The sequence below is a fragment of the Caloenas nicobarica genome, chromosome 5, assembly GCF_036013445.1.
Source record: "Caloenas nicobarica isolate bCalNic1 chromosome 5, bCalNic1.hap1, whole genome shotgun sequence".
Taxonomy (NCBI): domain Eukaryota; kingdom Metazoa; phylum Chordata; class Aves; order Columbiformes; family Columbidae; genus Caloenas; species Caloenas nicobarica.
The window spans coordinates 29,093,570-29,110,408 of record NC_088249.1 but is presented as its reverse complement, the minus strand read 5'-3'; the positions used below and the strand labels follow the sequence as shown (position 1 = coordinate 29,110,408).

The 16,839-nt window shown below is 35.9% G+C and overlaps 1 protein-coding gene across 1 annotated transcript in view; it reads left to right on the top strand.

Moving 5' to 3' along the window:
• Positions 1 to 16,839, top strand: part of SCFD1 (sec1 family domain containing 1) — a 53,186-nt gene that overhangs the window by 16,736 nt on the left and 19,611 nt on the right. The window contains exons 11-16 of the mRNA XM_065635178.1: positions 2,948 to 3,087; positions 3,508 to 3,598; positions 3,951 to 4,024; positions 6,364 to 6,445; positions 12,346 to 12,442; positions 16,260 to 16,330. Coding sequence (XP_065491250.1) covers positions 2,948 to 3,087; positions 3,508 to 3,598; positions 3,951 to 4,024; positions 6,364 to 6,445; positions 12,346 to 12,442; positions 16,260 to 16,330 — 555 coding nt within the window. The remainder of the gene's footprint in view (positions 1 to 2,947; positions 3,088 to 3,507; positions 3,599 to 3,950; positions 4,025 to 6,363; positions 6,446 to 12,345; positions 12,443 to 16,259; positions 16,331 to 16,839) is intronic.

The window sequence follows — 16,839 nt, the reverse complement described above, 5'->3', positions numbered from 1 at the left end:
CTAGAATTTTTAAATAATTTTTTGGAAATTCAGATAGCCATAAACCACTTCTATTTCCTCAAGTTTACTGTATAAAATCAGTAGTAGAAATGTGCTTGAATGAAAGCAAATATTATTTACCTAAGATTTATGCATTTCGTATATAGTTATGGATGAAATAATAGGAGATAATATGAGTAAAAATAGTTACTGTCTGGAGGCTTTTTTATATGGTAGAGTTACTCATACAAATAATTTCAGTATCTAGCCTGGAGAAATATTTTGCTTTTATTATTGAGACTATTAGAGGAATAGGTGAAATGCACACATGCACATGTGTTTGTATACAAAATCGGTTGTGAACTGTATAGTCATACCTACAGTGTTGTCCAGAAACTTGCATTGCTATGATGAAAATATTTTAGCACTAATGGGATGTTTTAGGACACTTTAAAATAAATTCTATTTTATGTAATTCATTCTTCATAAACAGTCCCTTCCTCTTAAACTTAAGCATGCTTTTTACAAATAAACAATTGTCGGCCTGGTTTCTTTAAGAAAGGCATATATGAAAAAACCACAATTTGCACTGTGTTTTCTTCAATAATGATTGAACTGGCCAGACACTTGCAAATAGAAGTACCGAATTTCTACAGATTTCTTTTGAAAAATCAGTGAAAGAGTAGGGGATGGAAACCCAAATAAGAATTTTTACAGCTGTAAATGCTATTGCACAAGGTCTACACTTCAGTTTGTTACCTGCCAACCACTTAATCAGCAAATACTCACCTACTAGTTAGTAAATCCATGCAACGCTTGAGGTATTTATCTCCTGCTCAGCTGCTGGGTAGAGAATGTAGGGCTGGGTGGCCTCAGGCATGTGTTGAGGTAGGGCTTTGGTGCATCAGAGTGCAGAGGGATCAGATGTGTAGTGGAAGCTGAGGAGAACTAGGGCTGCAAGTATGGAGGGGTACTAGAATAACACTAGAAGAATGATATGAAGATCCTTGGGTAGTCATCTGTAGTGTGTCAGGCTTCAGTTGTTTCTCTGGAACAACCAGTTAAATGTTGTATGTTGCTTCTCAGTTTTGACTGAGTTGATAGGATGATGAATTTGTCTAGTGAAATTGTAACCAAGCGGCCTGTGATTCCATGTCAAAGAGAGTAGTTTAATTTCAAAACCAGTCTCGTTATTCATCTTAAAGGCAAGCATGCCAGGTTCTTCATGTACTGAGCATAATGTTTCATGAAATAACCACAGTAGCCTTTTAAAATGCCATAAATTTTAACTGTGAAAATGTTACCAAGGTGATGATTATGTAAACTGTACTTTCAAATAAATTGTTTTCCGTTGAAGTTCTCAGTTACGATGGTCCAGGAGTTCAGTGGGGTGTTGAACTAAATGCTAATCCAGCCACAAAGTAGTGTGCGACATCTGTTTAGATTATAATGATGGTGTTTCTACACGTAAACAGGCTTGTATGAAGAGATTCCCATTTCGGAAGAGAAAACCATTTTAGGAGTAGATACAGGAAAATTGGAGGCCTGGATGGAAAGCCTTATAAAGACAAAATGGGAAGGCAAAAGGAGGAACACTATAGTCAATAAGAATCATTTTGGTAAAACTTGTAAATGCCAAAACTAACTTGGAAACTAACTTGGTCACTGGTGAGTTAAATTGAGACAAAACATAGATCTCCATCACAAATTACAGCTGAATTTGAAATCAAATGATATTTTTTCCTTTTTTATCAAACATCTGTACTTGAAAAATACTCTTTTTTTGATAAAGCATTAAACAAGTCTTGTGAGATGAGGTTTGTGCTCACCGACTGCATGTGCTTCTTTTGAGTAGCTACTTGGTTTTGTTTCTATTCTGGCATGGATCATTTATAGTATTTCATTTTAAGTGTGAACTCTGCCAAGGGATAACTAGAAACATTTTTAAATTTTATTTGACAATTTTATTACAGTGATCTAGTTCTGTTTACTGTAATGAACATAATAGAGTGGAGTTTTATTTCTGGAAAAATATCTATTCTAAAAGATTTGCGGCAGATTCTCTATAGTTGAAGATTTGCCTCTTCTTATTGTTATTTCCCAAGCAAAGAGCACCTCTGAAATTTTAAGTGTTCTTGAAAAGGGTTAGAATAAAGTCAGCAAGTGGAGTACTTGTTAATCATTTCGAAAACCAGAGGGAAGCTGTATGCACCAGAAAACGCAGAGCTGTCTTTAGCAAAAGTGATGGGGGAAAGAACCAGAAGACACGCAGGGAGCAGCGCACTGACATATTGTGTGAGCATAACTGTGTCATCTAGCAAAAAAATGTAGTTTCTAGGTTCATGCATCTATGGAAGAAGAAAAGCTATATGGAGAAATAGCAGGTTTCTTGCAAGCTGTTGCTTTATCATGCATTCACTATTTTACCAGTGTTTAGAAAGATAGGGAAAGAGCTGTGAAGGTGCAGTGAAATAGCCCTCACAGTGGAGATTCCCATTGCTGATGTTCCTGTTGCATGAGCTTTGCAGCTTTGATACATTTGCTGTAGCTGTGTAAGCAAAATGTAGCCTCCAACGTTTTTTGTCTGCAAAACAAACTCTTGTTACTGTAAAGTTTTGGTCAGTTGTTAGAGCTCAGTTATTGCTAAATAATTTATTTTCTGTACAGAAAACAGTGTTCAGAGTCCAGTGTCAGAAGATTGCTTGCATGTGAGACAATCAGATGTCTTTGCTTAGCATTAGTTTATTTGTTAGGCATTTTTTCAATAAATGTGAGTAATTTTGGAGTTCTGACATTGCTGTTGTTATTATCTAGTTGGTAAACTGTTTCCTGCCCTTTTAAGAAATTCTTATAAGTATCTGTGTTAATATTTTTTTAGAAAGAATTCTAGAAGATAATTTGTTGAGTATAAAAGACATTAAATAATTTAAACCTGTCAAATATTTACACAAGATTTGTCTTTTTTTAGGATTTCCATTTGAATAGAGTTAACTTGGAAGAATCAACAGGAACAGAAAGTTCTCCAGCAGGTGCTAGACCTAAGAAAAAAAATAAGAAGTCCTATGATTTAACTGCATCTGATAAATTCTGGCAAAAGCATAAGGGCAGGTAAGCTATAAAGGCACAGAGTTTATATTTAGTCAATAAAATTCTAAGTATTCTTCATATTACGGTAGTTCTATTTTTAAGCTGCTTTGAAAATATTTTTGAAGTTTGTTTTTTTTAAGGAATGATCTTTGTCTATATCCATTGGCCTTATTAATTGTATATTAGCTCTTTGTTACAGAGCACAAAATTGTTCTTATCAAAATTGTATAAAAAATATTGAATCAGCGACTATTTTTTAGAGTGTTTAAGTAAACTTACAGTAAGATGTGATTATTTTCACTGATTTGATACTGCTGCATGATTTGGGTTTTGATATTTCTGAAAACGTTTTCATGATCATCTTGATCATGCAACCTCTCTGGTTCTAGTGTTTCAATTTGTTGATTTAACTGAGGAGCCTAATGCAGAGTGTCACGTTAGTCCTTTTCCAGAGGTAGCTGAGTCTGTTCAGCAAGAACTGGAATCCTATAGGGCCCAAGAAGATGAAGTCAAAAGACTTAAAAGTATCATGGTAAGTTTTATCACCTATATGTGCTTTATGTAAAGCATAACAGGACTTGTAGAGATGCTTAGTCCATTCTGTCACCACACACACAAAACTTGTCAGGACATACTGAATTTTAGGCATAATACAATATTAGAAGTAGGACTAGAAATACCGTATTTCATGAGGAGGTTCAATGTCTTGCGTTTATTGGCATTACACTTATATAACTTCCATAATAATTGTAAAACATGATCCAGACTTTAATACCATTGTGAGAAAATAGTTTCTAAATGCACTGACTGTATTTGCATGTGAGATCTTGCTGTTTATTATGACAACTTTTATTCCTGTTTCCAAACCCTTCCTCAAAACCCAGGGTATAGAAGGGGAGGATGAAGGAGCAATAAGTATGCTTTCCGACAATACAGCCAAGCTAACTTCAGCTGTCAGGTAAGTAATCAACAATGCATTATTGTTTAATTAATTGGGAACCATTTCTAATTCCTTATGTCATTTTGCATTGAATATCTTTTGAATTAACTAGCTTTAAAAGTAAGCTATGCAGCTCAATAATAGAGTTTAAATACTTTATAATTATGGCGAAGTTTAATGCAATGTCCTAGACAAGTACTTGCCCATGTGACTTCCACAGCGTGTATGTGTGAGCCCTGCACACGGCTTTGGAGTGTTTCCCCAGCAAAGCTGGATAACCTTAAGTGCATCATAGATTTGCTGACACTTCCACCAGAAAAACCCAACTTCCTACCTCTGCATTCCTTCCTTAAAAAAACTGTTAGTGAAATCCACTTCCTGGAGCATATGCTTGCTTTGCACAGTGTGTTATTAATTATATTTTGATTCATCTAGTTACTGTAATGTCTGTTGGCAAGATTATAGTAATTAAGAATTCTGCGTGGGAAATTACTCTCCTGCTTTTGGAGACCTAGCCACCATGGATGACACTGAAAGTCTGAGATGTAGACTTGTTCTCATTGTAAATCTGGTTTTCATTCCACTAATGCCTTGGAGAAGGGAGATGTTCAGGTTGTTGCCTTTTGCTAGAAACCCAGTCAGAAAGAAAAAGGAACAGTAATTATTCTGAGGATAGATAGGGTGTTATGCCCTGTGCCCTGTGAAATCCAGCATGTGTGTACATTAGTTAGTTGTCTCTGTGAGTTTCAGAAGTTGTTTTGCATGCTCTGCCCTGATTAGAATTTGATTTTAATTATAAAGGATGTGTGATGCATTGGACAGTTTCAAAAAAGCAAGCAGGTTTTTCCAAGCTTCACCTGTAAACTTTTAAAGTTTTGTACTTGTCAAGATGCTGATTTTCAGGTTAAGGCAGCAAGATATTAAAGTTATGAGCATAAAAAGCTTTAAATTGATAGCAAAAAAAATCATATGGCTAAAGCTTCATCAGGAAGTTTGACTGTTCAGTTAGCCTCTATATGACTGTTTTCTGTAATCTGGCATTATTAAGGAAAATCTTGTCCCCTTTCAGAAAAGTGTGTGACACAGTAAGATCTCCTATTGCAATGTTTCAGCTCTAATCTTTAGGATTATGCTGAGAAATCCAAATACCATTAAGATCTTCCATTTAGGAATGTTTCTGCTGGAAGAATTAAACCACTTTGCTGTTTTGTTGTCCATCATCTACCAATAGGAAGTAAATACCCTTCAGAGTTGTCTTAGGCTTGATTACCGGGATGTCAAACACATTTTCTCCTACCATATAAATGTAGGAGTAGTTACAGTTATACAGTCCTAAAATTACATTCGGCCCTTTGAAGGCAACCACAAGACTGTTGTGGCCCCCGGTGAAAATGAGTTTGACACCCCTGCTTTACTATTTCTAGAAAACTTCGGAATTTCTATTAATAGTTAAAAACCAGATGTTCTGACACAGAGGATCTCATGTCTTTTTTTCTTCTTTTTTTTGAATGCAGTCCTTTATTAGTAACTTTCCAGCTATAACACCATTAAAGGAGGAAAGAGTATGGTTACTTAACTTCATGGTTCTTCAGGACATGCAGTTAATGTCATTAAGTGCCTTCTCATCCGCTTATTATTAATCTGAGTAAGACTGTCCAGAGTGCTTTTGGATGTGGAAGTGTACAGACCCTGGCCAGTGTTTTATATGTGTGATGCCCAAGTGCCAGCGGTGAAAATCATGTAGATCACCACTCTTTAACACATTTTGTACAAAGTAAATTTAACCATTCATTTTCCCAGTTCACAAAATATTTCAATCATGAATCCTGCATAGAGGATTGTTTTCTTTGCAGAAGCACCTGTGAAAAATTCCAGGACATCCAGAGGTTCTATGTTTATTTGACAGATATCATCATTATTATTTGATATTATTTGACAAATATTATTTGGAAGAAAATGACACTTTTATATGGATCACACATGAATTAAATGTTGATTATATGAGCTGTAATTCTAGTAAATTACTTGTTTAGGTAAGCATGGCATATATCTGTTCTTGATCACAAGCTTTCAATAGGAATATTAAATTACCCACATTATGTGTATTTTTTGCTAGTCAAGGTAAAAACCTGTTTTGCTGCATTACATGTGGATAATGTCCTTCTGTTATGAGAATCATTACATCTATACTTGGTAATTTTTTAGTTCCAATCCTACTGTATTCTATAATTTTAGATTTTAGTAATATTTAAAGGTCCCTTCCAACCTAAACTCTTGTATGATTCTATGAATTTACACAATACACAATTCAACTAACTGTGCAATTCAGCAGGTTAGTTTGTATTTAATCTCTTCAGCTCTCTTCCAGAACTTCTGGAAAAGAAGAGGCTCATTGATCTTCATACAAATGTTGCAACAGCTGTTTTGGAGCATATAAAGGTACAATTGCTCTCCAGCTTCAGTTTTCTGTCAGTAGTGCTCCTTACCTTGAGAAACACATTTGAGCAGGTGAAGTAGAATAAGAAAGTGGGCCTTCTCAACCATGCTACCTTTTACAGAAATCACTGTGTAACTACTTACTGTTGAAGGGTGAGAGGGAATGAATTTTGAATGCCTCTGCATGGAAAGCGAAGTGAACATATCATTTCTTTCTTATCAGAATTTACTGGTATGCTCTCATTTTTTTATGATGGCACAACCTTATTGTGGATTGAAGTCTTTCCAAAATAAGTTTATGATGGAAGAGTCTTGTTTACTTTGGAGGTGTGTCATGGCAAGTTACGACTTCAGTCCAAGCAATTTTCTGTTCTGTATGTGTTTATCAGAAGGATACTGTTTACTGTTCACCAGCGAAAATGATATCTAGAGGTGTGGCAATAATGATGCAAGTTACTAAACTGATCTTTCCCGCTGGGTCCGTATTAGATGTCCTGTGTATAATTTAAGCACTTCAGAAGGATGCTTGTCCTCTTTTCTGTTTAAGTCTGCTGCTCTTGTATCGGCAAACTTGCAGATGGCTTCAGGATCAGGATACTACTAGGATACTTGCAGATGGCTTCAGAATACCTTGGATACTACTAGGATAACTGGGAAGATGGATCTGTTTTCACAGTATGAGAACAGAAATTATAGATGAGGCTTTCAGAAACACTGAAGTTCTGTTTTTGAAAGTGATTCAAGCACCAAGTCTCACTGAAAATCAATAGTTAGAACATTTTACCCGACGTTATTTATTACTCATGGAAGGCAATGTGTTTTGAAGCTAACTTTAACATTTGTAAAGTGCATAAGGCCTGTCCTCACATATTACTGCTACTGAATTCTTTAAAACTAAGCACTATAAATGCACAAAGGATTCATTCTGAATTTTAATGAATAAATTTTCTCTAATTTTCACTTTTAAAATAATCTGAAAGCACATTCATACTTTAAAATAGACTGTTTGCATTGTCCCTCATGGTTTTTGCCACATTAAGTATTTGAGCATTTTTCTTCACTACATATATCAGGGCAAAGAATGCTACAGGACCTGCTTTAGATATACTGAGTGAATTTAATTTTTCTTGTGGTCATATTTTAGTGTGCAGTTTACAGCTGCTTTCCACATTCTCTTGGATCATTTTCTAAGACACAGCAAGAGGAAACCAGAAATTAATCACATACTCAGGGGTCTTGGCAGTTTTCTGGCACAGCTAAGTGTTTAGTGAAATAATGGAAAGAATGCATCACTTTTTTCACAAAGTGAACTATCAAGTATTTGTTGTCAGTGCTTAGAACAAATGCATCCTTGTTTGCATTGATTTTTTTTTCTTCCCTCTGAAGAAGGTGGTGACTGAAGGACTGTAGCCAACAGATAATGAATTTAGGACTAGAATTATGGAAATCTTTCTAGCTGCTTTAGAGTTTCAGGTGATGCTTATCTTTGCCTGTCATTTTAATACAAATACTAGGATTACTGAAGTATGTTAAATAGTGGCATATAAAAAGGTGTACACATACATTTTTCTAAAATTATTAATTGAAGAGGGGGTAAATTACATAACATCTCACTAGAATTCTATACCTTTGAATTTAAGTGGCATATTTTTATGGAAATTGTTGTCTGTCTTAGATTACTTACTTTTCTTTGGTTTAGGGGTTTTTTTAATTCCTACATAATTTTCTTATCATGTATCTCTAATTTTGCTTGATCTCTAGGCCTGATACTTTGAGTGGCTCCATTATCTGGTTGCCAAATAGCCTTTCAAATTGTCAAATTCATATTTTGTAAAGGAATTCCACTGTTTTAACTATTGTGTTTTAAATTTTTGTCTTACCAGAGACAATATGTGTTTCTGAAGTATATATGTCACAGTGGTCCAGACTGTTTTTCTGTAGTTCAGAACTAATAATTGAGTAACTTTCCAGTGAGCAACAGCTTTTTCAGAGTTCAGTTACAGTGACCTTTCCAGCATCATTCTGTGCAGTTCAGTCGAAGGGAACCGGCTATAGCTGCCACTTTGAGTCTTTTCCCAGAGCTTCTCTTCCTCCTGACAGGAGCACACTGTAATTACGTGGCCCACCCCACTTATTCTGCGGGCTGTTATTTCTGGTTGTTTTCTGTCAGTATCTTTGAGATAGTAATTTCTTAGAAAAGTTCTTCTGCATGTTCTCTCTCTAAGAGGAAGAACCTTTGTCCTGTAAAAACAATAGGAGAGTCTCCAACATGTCCTTACAAAAATGACCCTCTAAGAGATTTCAATGGATCCTGCTTCTACTTCTCTGCTTAGAAGTAATTTTGTGTTCATTTGGAAGTATGGTACTCAGGTAGAGATGCCCATGCACTTCAGTAATTTGCCCTAAAGTAAGTTTTATCTTACAAACAGCCTGTTTCTAAAGATGCCAAGTTGAAAGCTTTCACAAATATATTTACCAAAAAAAACCCCAAAACAAAGACAAAGCAAGCTGAAGCATAGCACTTCAACTGCAATACAAATCCTGTCCCTGAACTGGCAGCCAGAAAGGTCTCCTGAATGAGGGCGGGTGTGGAGCAAGATGTCATAGCAGGAAATCAACAGCAGGAGGCAGAAAGGGAGAAACTGTAAACAGATCTTTATTTTATTATTATTGTCTTTTATTATTATTTTCCTTCAACCCGCTTGCCAGTTTGGCACCCGCGAGAACCTCTTCTTTGCTGTCTCTATTGAATCTACAGGATTGTTTAGCTCCTATTCCCCAGCTTTTCCTTTTGGCGTGTCTGAGTTTGCCGTTGAGTGAGCAAAATTGTACTTAATTAAATTAAATGGGACATCTGCTTCTTATCAGCACGTCTTAGACAAGTTGGTCTTTCGGGAAGTAACTGTCTCATTGATGTGACATATATAGGAAATCTGTCAAAAGGTAACTAGTAGTGTTTAAGGCTATTCAGTAATCCATATGATATTTGTTGAGGTGACCATCTAATTCCTAGTGAACCGGTATAAGAAAAATATTGCCGTAGTTAGCCTCTTTGACAGTAACCTTTGTTAGTTACCTAGTGAAGAAGCAGCTGAATAGACTTACCATATTGATCCATCTCTTTAGTTCGTGCTTACGTCGCATCAAAAAGAGAGTCTCAAAAATTTTACGTTGCTCCTTACCTCTGATGTCCCTATTGTGGATAGAAATTAGGGAGCTGAAGTTTTAGGACTTTGAGTGTTTGCTTGTTTTCCCTGAAGAGTACTAAGTTCATACTTCAAAAGTAATTCTCCAAAATTTTTGAAGTGAATGAGTGTACATGTACCATTTATGTTTCAGTTTAGGTTCAAAGTATAGCAAATATATGCAACCATTGAGTTTTCTTTGCTGCACTTAGTCTGTTTTGTTCAGCAATCTTGGTCAGTCATAAAGTTGCACATGATTGAGAAGAATTTTACCTAGTTTATGCCTCAAGTAAGTTAACAACTATAAATTTGTTCTTAAAATTGGAAGTATTTAATGTTTGAATTACATTATTTTATTTAAAAGTTGATCTGTAAACGAATATAGTGAATTAGTGGATTTTTTTTATGTTGTGCATTTTTACATGCCATCTGAATAAATTTGTTTTGAACAGGTCACCAGCTAAGATAATAAGGACATTGCCAAATTCAACAATAATATATTTATCTTAATAAGATTAGATTTCCACATTTTAAGACAATCCTTTGTTTGTTGGATTTTGCCCTTTTGTCTGGGAAAAATATTTTAAACTTAAAAACATTGAATCTAGCTCCCTGTAAGGAGATACAAATGTAGTTAAAACACAAAAAGCAAGTGAATTTAATGGAAAAACTGTAAAAATTGTAGTGGTTTCTTTGCAATTATTTTATCTCACTGGAGAGTTAAGGAAACTATAAAGCTGATAGTCTCCAAGATGCTGTAGAACTGAAGTCACAGAACGTGTCTGACGTGCCAGACGCCAAATTGCATCTGAAATAAGGACTTGCAAAAAGGCTGGTAGTTCAGTTCTATTCGGACTTTAAACTAGTGTAGCATAAGCACTCGTAATCACTTTAATTTGGCCTAAATACAGGTTTTACAGTAGCGTAACTACCAAAATTTGGCTGTGACTGCTCTTCTAACATGAGCTCAAGGTAAATATAGCTTGAAAGAAAATCTGGCTCTTTTTTGTCACTTCATACACGTTAAATGTCATCGTAGTCACTATGACAAACAACAGAAGACACCCTTCTGCCCCTAGAAGTAGCAAGTGATCCTTTTTTGAGCATTCTTCATGGTAATTTGCTTTGATTACAAGCTTCCACAAAGGCTTTAGGTTAAGTTGCTGTTCTGCAAGTAACTGCTCTTCTCAATGAGTCCAGTAGATGGTGAATGAGAGATAGAAGTGTTATATAGCTACCTGCATCATTAGCTGATTGCTGAAGGCTCTCAGTATTAAAATATTATTGTGACTTACCTCTTCTTTTTTTTGTATTCTCATTTCCAACTCTTTTTTTATGAACTTACAATATTCAGAAGGTGAGATATCCGAAAATCCTTAGGCTCGACAAGTATGGGTTTTTTCCTTTTTTTGGCGGGAGGAAGGGTGTGGGATAACTATTTTTAAAGATTCCACTTCCTTATTTGTGATCTCAGGAACAATTTTAGTAGAATTCAAAAACTTGTGAAAAACAATCTTGTAAAGTTTTTATGTTGCTGTCATTACAACCAGTGCCCTGGGTTAGAAGGTACCATAACAGTTGTACATTATCAGGCAAAATTTCCTGAATCTCTTAACCCAAGAAAAGCCCCAGTGACTCTTGCCTCACTCTGGCAATATAATTTTGGTCTCCCAAACGGGTATGTTGTGGAGTCAAAACACTTCCAAGGCAACGAGATCCATTCTGCCCATCTCCTCTTTGAGCCAATGTGTGGCTGAATGTGTCCATGGGATACTAAGGTTTTGTAAGCAGAGTAGTTATATAACGTTTGTTGTGGTGCTACAGTTTAATATTCAAGCGCTCATAATGATCTGTGATGTCATGGAAGTTTTGAAAATAAGTTTTGGAATGTGGTTTTCTATGTTTACGTTGTGTATCCATGATACGATGGTCAAGAAGTGCAAAGCTTGGCAGTTTGTGCAGATGTATTGCAGTGCGGTCACTAGTTGCATGCATCGCCATGCCATATCTTCCATAAAGCTGTTGCCTTGTTAATTTTGTGCAATCCCTGTGCCATCCTCCTGAAAAAGAGGATTTTTCACAATTTGATCTGGATGTGTCACTGTATAATAAGAGATTCCTTTTCTGGTATTAGCAAGATAATCTAGTTATTAAGTCCTGCATCTTTGGTGTGTATGAATTATTGCAAGCCTTTGATCTGAGGTGGTTATGATGGTACCAGCCCAAGTTGGCAGTTGCCAGCTTTCCTCTGTGATGATGCCTTAACATATTTAGGAATTCCACACATTTATCTTGGTTGAGTAATTGCCTTGTTGACCGAGGGACTTGGGGTTCAACATAAATTTGATATAATATTCACTAGAATATTATTTTTTCCTATTACAGCATAACACTACATATGACAGCATGTAGTTTTCAGCTATGGCAAAACCATAGTTGAAAACAAAGCTTCTCTGCCAGTTTAATATTTGCATGTCAGACATCCCTTGCTTAACTTGTTTTTTACTTTTAATATGAGATTTACCTAAGTGTCAATCTTCTGAGAGTCAGTAAAAGCACATTGTTGTGCAAGCATTAGTTATTTTTACTGGTAATTTATTTTAAAATAAATTTTTAAAAACAATCCTGCTAACAAAAAAACTATGTAGCATTTTAAAGAGGAAATAAATATTCTTTCACAGAGTTACGATGTTAACTATAACAGTTACTCTTAAACAGAGTCGAAAGCTGGATGTGTATTTTGAATACGAGGAAAAAATAATGAGCAAGTCCACTCTGGATAAATCTCTTCTGGACATGATTTCTGACCCAGATGGTGAGTACTTTAAATCTGAACTTGGCATAAAATTTGTTAAGATGTACGAGAAATCTGTACCTGCTGGCACTTGAGATTTGGTGAAGAGCTTATGTGTAAGCTGTGCAAGACTGGTAAAGAAAACAGCTTTTTCTTGATTTTTAGTAGCAGTCTAGGGAGTTTAGTATTTTGGTTGAGTAATATCCAAAATATTGGCAACTTTTGCAGCTCCACTAAAATCCTTTCCTAACTACTTGGTTCTGAACGTCAAAATATTTTCACTTCTGTGCTTCTCTAGTGTTTATTAGTATAGCTTGGAATTGTGTGGTCTGAACAATACTGATGCTTTAAAATCCTATTGCATGTTTTATAACACCTACATACCTCATAAACAGAATGAAAAAGGGCATTTCATAGAATTTTATTAGATCATGGAGTTGTAATGTAGGTACTTCTTGCTTGTGTGAAGAAAAAGAGGGTTAGGAGAAGGTGGAGAGAAGAGAAACGAGAGGTAGATTGTCCAGTTCACTGAGAGAGTCGCCTCAAGTTCTGCGCTCCTTGACTCAACTGTGGCATGTCTGTTTTCATCAGCCAAGAGCAATGCATCCCAGCTTCCATTTCATATGCGGTTCATACATAACAAAGCTTTACACACTGAGTGACACTCAGATTCTTTATTAGCAGGTGTCACTAGGGGTCTTTCTGTAAAAGCTTGAGAGCAGAATGGGTTCTCAGCTTTTCACAGCATCAACTCTCATTTCAACCTCTCACAACCTGAGGTACGTCACAACCCCCTGACAGATTTCAATATGATCTGGTACCAGTTGGCTGGAAGAAAATAACCCACAGAGCAAGATTGTAAAACTTATGACCACTGGCCTTTCTGCATATTGGCAAGTATATTGGCAAACCTTGAGCATTGCAGAGAGCCAGGGTTCCTGCTCTTTTCCCAGTATTCTCTTAATGTTTTGTTACTGCATGCTTATGTGCATAGTCTTGTAGCTACACACTGGACATAATGTCTGCTTGGAGTTTGCATAATGATTCATATTTATACAAAGAGTATATATAAATCCTGCTGACTGTTTAGAAGAATCTTTTATTAGTGTCTGTGCTCTAGAATCAAAAGGCAGTAGAAGAAATAGTACATGATTGGTGGAAGTCCGAGCTAAAATTTTACACATCTCATATTGGATCAAGTCTAGAAACTAGCAGACTTTCAGAAAATCTAATGCCAGGCATCAATCTGTTGTAATTCAGTAGAGACATTCATAGCTAATATGAAGCTAATAAAAATACATATAACCTGTATTTTCATTAAGGATCAATGCAAACTAGTCCTTTTACATGTTCAGAATTAACTGTTCATGTGCTTTTTTTACTTCAGCTTTTATGTTTGCTTGAACTTAGTTATAAAACCAGAAATTATTACACTTGCTAGTACTTCCTACTGGATCAATTACTTTTTAGCTGAATCCACATTTTCTATGTGTTTTTAGATTGCAGTATAAAGTAAATTGTTTTCCAAGCCTGGTGTATCGTATCAATAGTCCTGCCTGTTAAGTTCCTGCTTTTTATGCAGGAGAAAGATTAGATTTCCAAGCTGGAGTTTTCCTTTATAACCTAAGTGTTCAGGTGTTCACAACAGCACGTTAGCATTTCAAATGCTTTGCATAGGTTTACAATAAGTTTATATAGCAAAAGAATTTAAGTTAAATCACGGTTATTATTTCCGGGCACGCCATCTTGTAAAACTGGCCAGCTTCCTATCACAAAATTCACTGAGAAATACCAGCAGAAAGTATTTTGAAGGAATGGTGCATTCCAGTGCTTTCTGTGGTGAGCCACTTGTTTGCGTGATCTGTGGGGATGCTTGTCCCGTGGACGATGACACCTGCAGAGCTCCTCACAAAAGCACTCAGACTTGACCACCAAACAGCTTCAGGCTTCAGCCTCCCGTTTCTCACTGTGTTGTGCTGATCTGCCGCTCAGGGCTGTCAGCTGCCTCCAGGGCAGTGGATGTTGTTACATCCTGGAGTTGTGATAAAATGGGAGCTACTGGTTTTGCTTTGCTCTAGTAGTTAATCAGTAGCCCTAAAGGCTGCAGGCTGGGTTTTGAGTGGAAAATAAAATTGTTCTGTTCTAGGTTTACTGAGTTAAGTTTTCTTCAGAACATTTAGCGTTCCTCCTCTCAATGCTGTGACGGACCATAGCCTACAAAAATATAGTGAACATTTTACAGGCAACTGACCTAGGTCTCATAGCTGTTTCTCACAGCTATGATTTACATCAGTAGTATGTGGAAGTAATTTTGCCAAACAAAGTGATTTTCCTAAGATTTAGTAAAGTGTGCACAATACAATCACAGATGTTTTTTAAAGTTTATTATCTTTTAGTAAGACAAATTATCACACTCTGCTGAGCAGAAACCTTCTAGGAGTTTTGAAGACATGGTATAGGCCCAGCGAGGGAAATGCTGCAGAGTGCCAGGGGATTCCATTTGAAACTGAAACTTAGTGATCAGCAAAGTACTGGAACAAGCTATAAACTGGCAAGCTCGAAACCAAGTTTCCAAGTCTGTGGCAGAAACCAAAGTCAGTTACCCTGTATATGCAGAATGTTCAAGTGCTTTTTTTTATCCAAGTGAACTCCAAGTGGATGTCTACCTTGAGAGTTGGCTTTTGGTTTAGATAATACAAAGTTTCTTCAGTTCTTGATCTTCTGGCTTACTGGTATTTGGTAAAGGTTAATAAAACTTCTTTCCCAGGAAAAATTGTACCAAGTCATAAATGTTGATTATGACAGCTCTTACTCTTAACTTCTGCCAAACTAAATATATGCTCACATATAAACAAAAGTTGCAGATTAGATTAAATGATCCCCTGCTGACATGATCCACATTCTATAGTGGGAGGGGAAAACACAAAACAAAAACTGGAAAAAAAATAGTTTTTCTTACAAGTACAAAAAGTGCATTTTAATAAGATACTGTACTGTATCTAAAGTTATCAAGCGTTTTTAATTAAGTATTGCATTACAAATTTGAAATGTTTATTTTCAGAAATTGTACTTCTGAAATCTTCGTTTGAAACTATGGTCTTTACTAATAGTGATTTTCTTCTAGAAAAAAGTTGATGGTGTTCAGAATTTGCTGTAGTAGGTTATAGTCTGAGTAATGCAGGGATGGCCAGATCATCCTTTTGATCTGGCAGAGGTGAATTTTGATTGCTATTGATAATGCTTCCCAAGAATTTATAGCAGTGTTTTTCTCCAGTGAGTGGTGTGACAAAAGATGATTCAGGAGGTGAAATGCTTCCTGAAGGCCAGTTGGAAGGTCGGGATTTTTTTTCCTGACCAGAAGTTTGTATAAGTGCCTTTGCAGCCCTCAAATTTTCAGTACAGTAAACCATAGAGCTGCATAAACAAATTGTAGAGCTAAAAAGTAATATGCTGTGGCTTTTACTTTTATGATTTTTCTTTAGTCCCTCTTTCATTGGTCTACTCGCTGATAATGCTTGCAGCCCCCGCATAAAATAAGACATCATGCCACTACGTAACTGATTTAGTATGTTATTTGGAGAGTAATATTTGCTACAAGCAGAGGGGGGAAATGTAAGTAAACTGTCAGAAACAGTGAGCCAGTCTAACCCAACTTCTAATAAAATTTCTAGATGTCTTTCTACCATTTTATACCCTGAACAAGGCCATGGCTATATAATAGATAATGATTAATGTCATTACTAGAGGTCTGAATGTGTATATATATATATTATTACTGAAGAGCAATTAACATAGCAGCATAGTTACAATTGAAATTTTTTTTTTTTTCCCACTGCAGCGGGAACTCCAGAAGACAAAATGCGATTATTTCTTATCTATTACATAAGCTCAGCTCAGGCACCTTCAGAGGTATGTATGTTTTCTATAGCTTCCAACACCAAATTGTACCACACAGGATTTTTCTGTATCGTTTCAGCACTAAATAGATAGTTCTGCTTCTCTTCGAAGTATGAAATGCCCAGGAAATATTAAAGCTTTAAATAAGTTGTGTAGTATTATCGCAGAATCTCCTCACAAAGCTTAGCCATCATTTCAAAGGATACGAATGACTAGTAAGAAGGAAGATTATCTATTGAAATATTTAGTTCAGAGTTACTGCAAAACACATCTTGACATGCTTTCTGTTATTCTGGTCCACTGCTCAATAGAAATAGAGAAACCAAAATGTTAATATGACTCTTTTCATTTCGTCCTTGTGTATTCAAGAATAATTTGGTCAGTTGACTAGTAGATGAGTGAAGTTGAAATGCTTCTTGTGTCAATATCAGAATAATTCGGGAAACAATTTCTTAGTATTTCTTTTGAACTTATGATGATTTTTATTGTAGAAATATTATGCGGTAGAAAAAATATGTTGG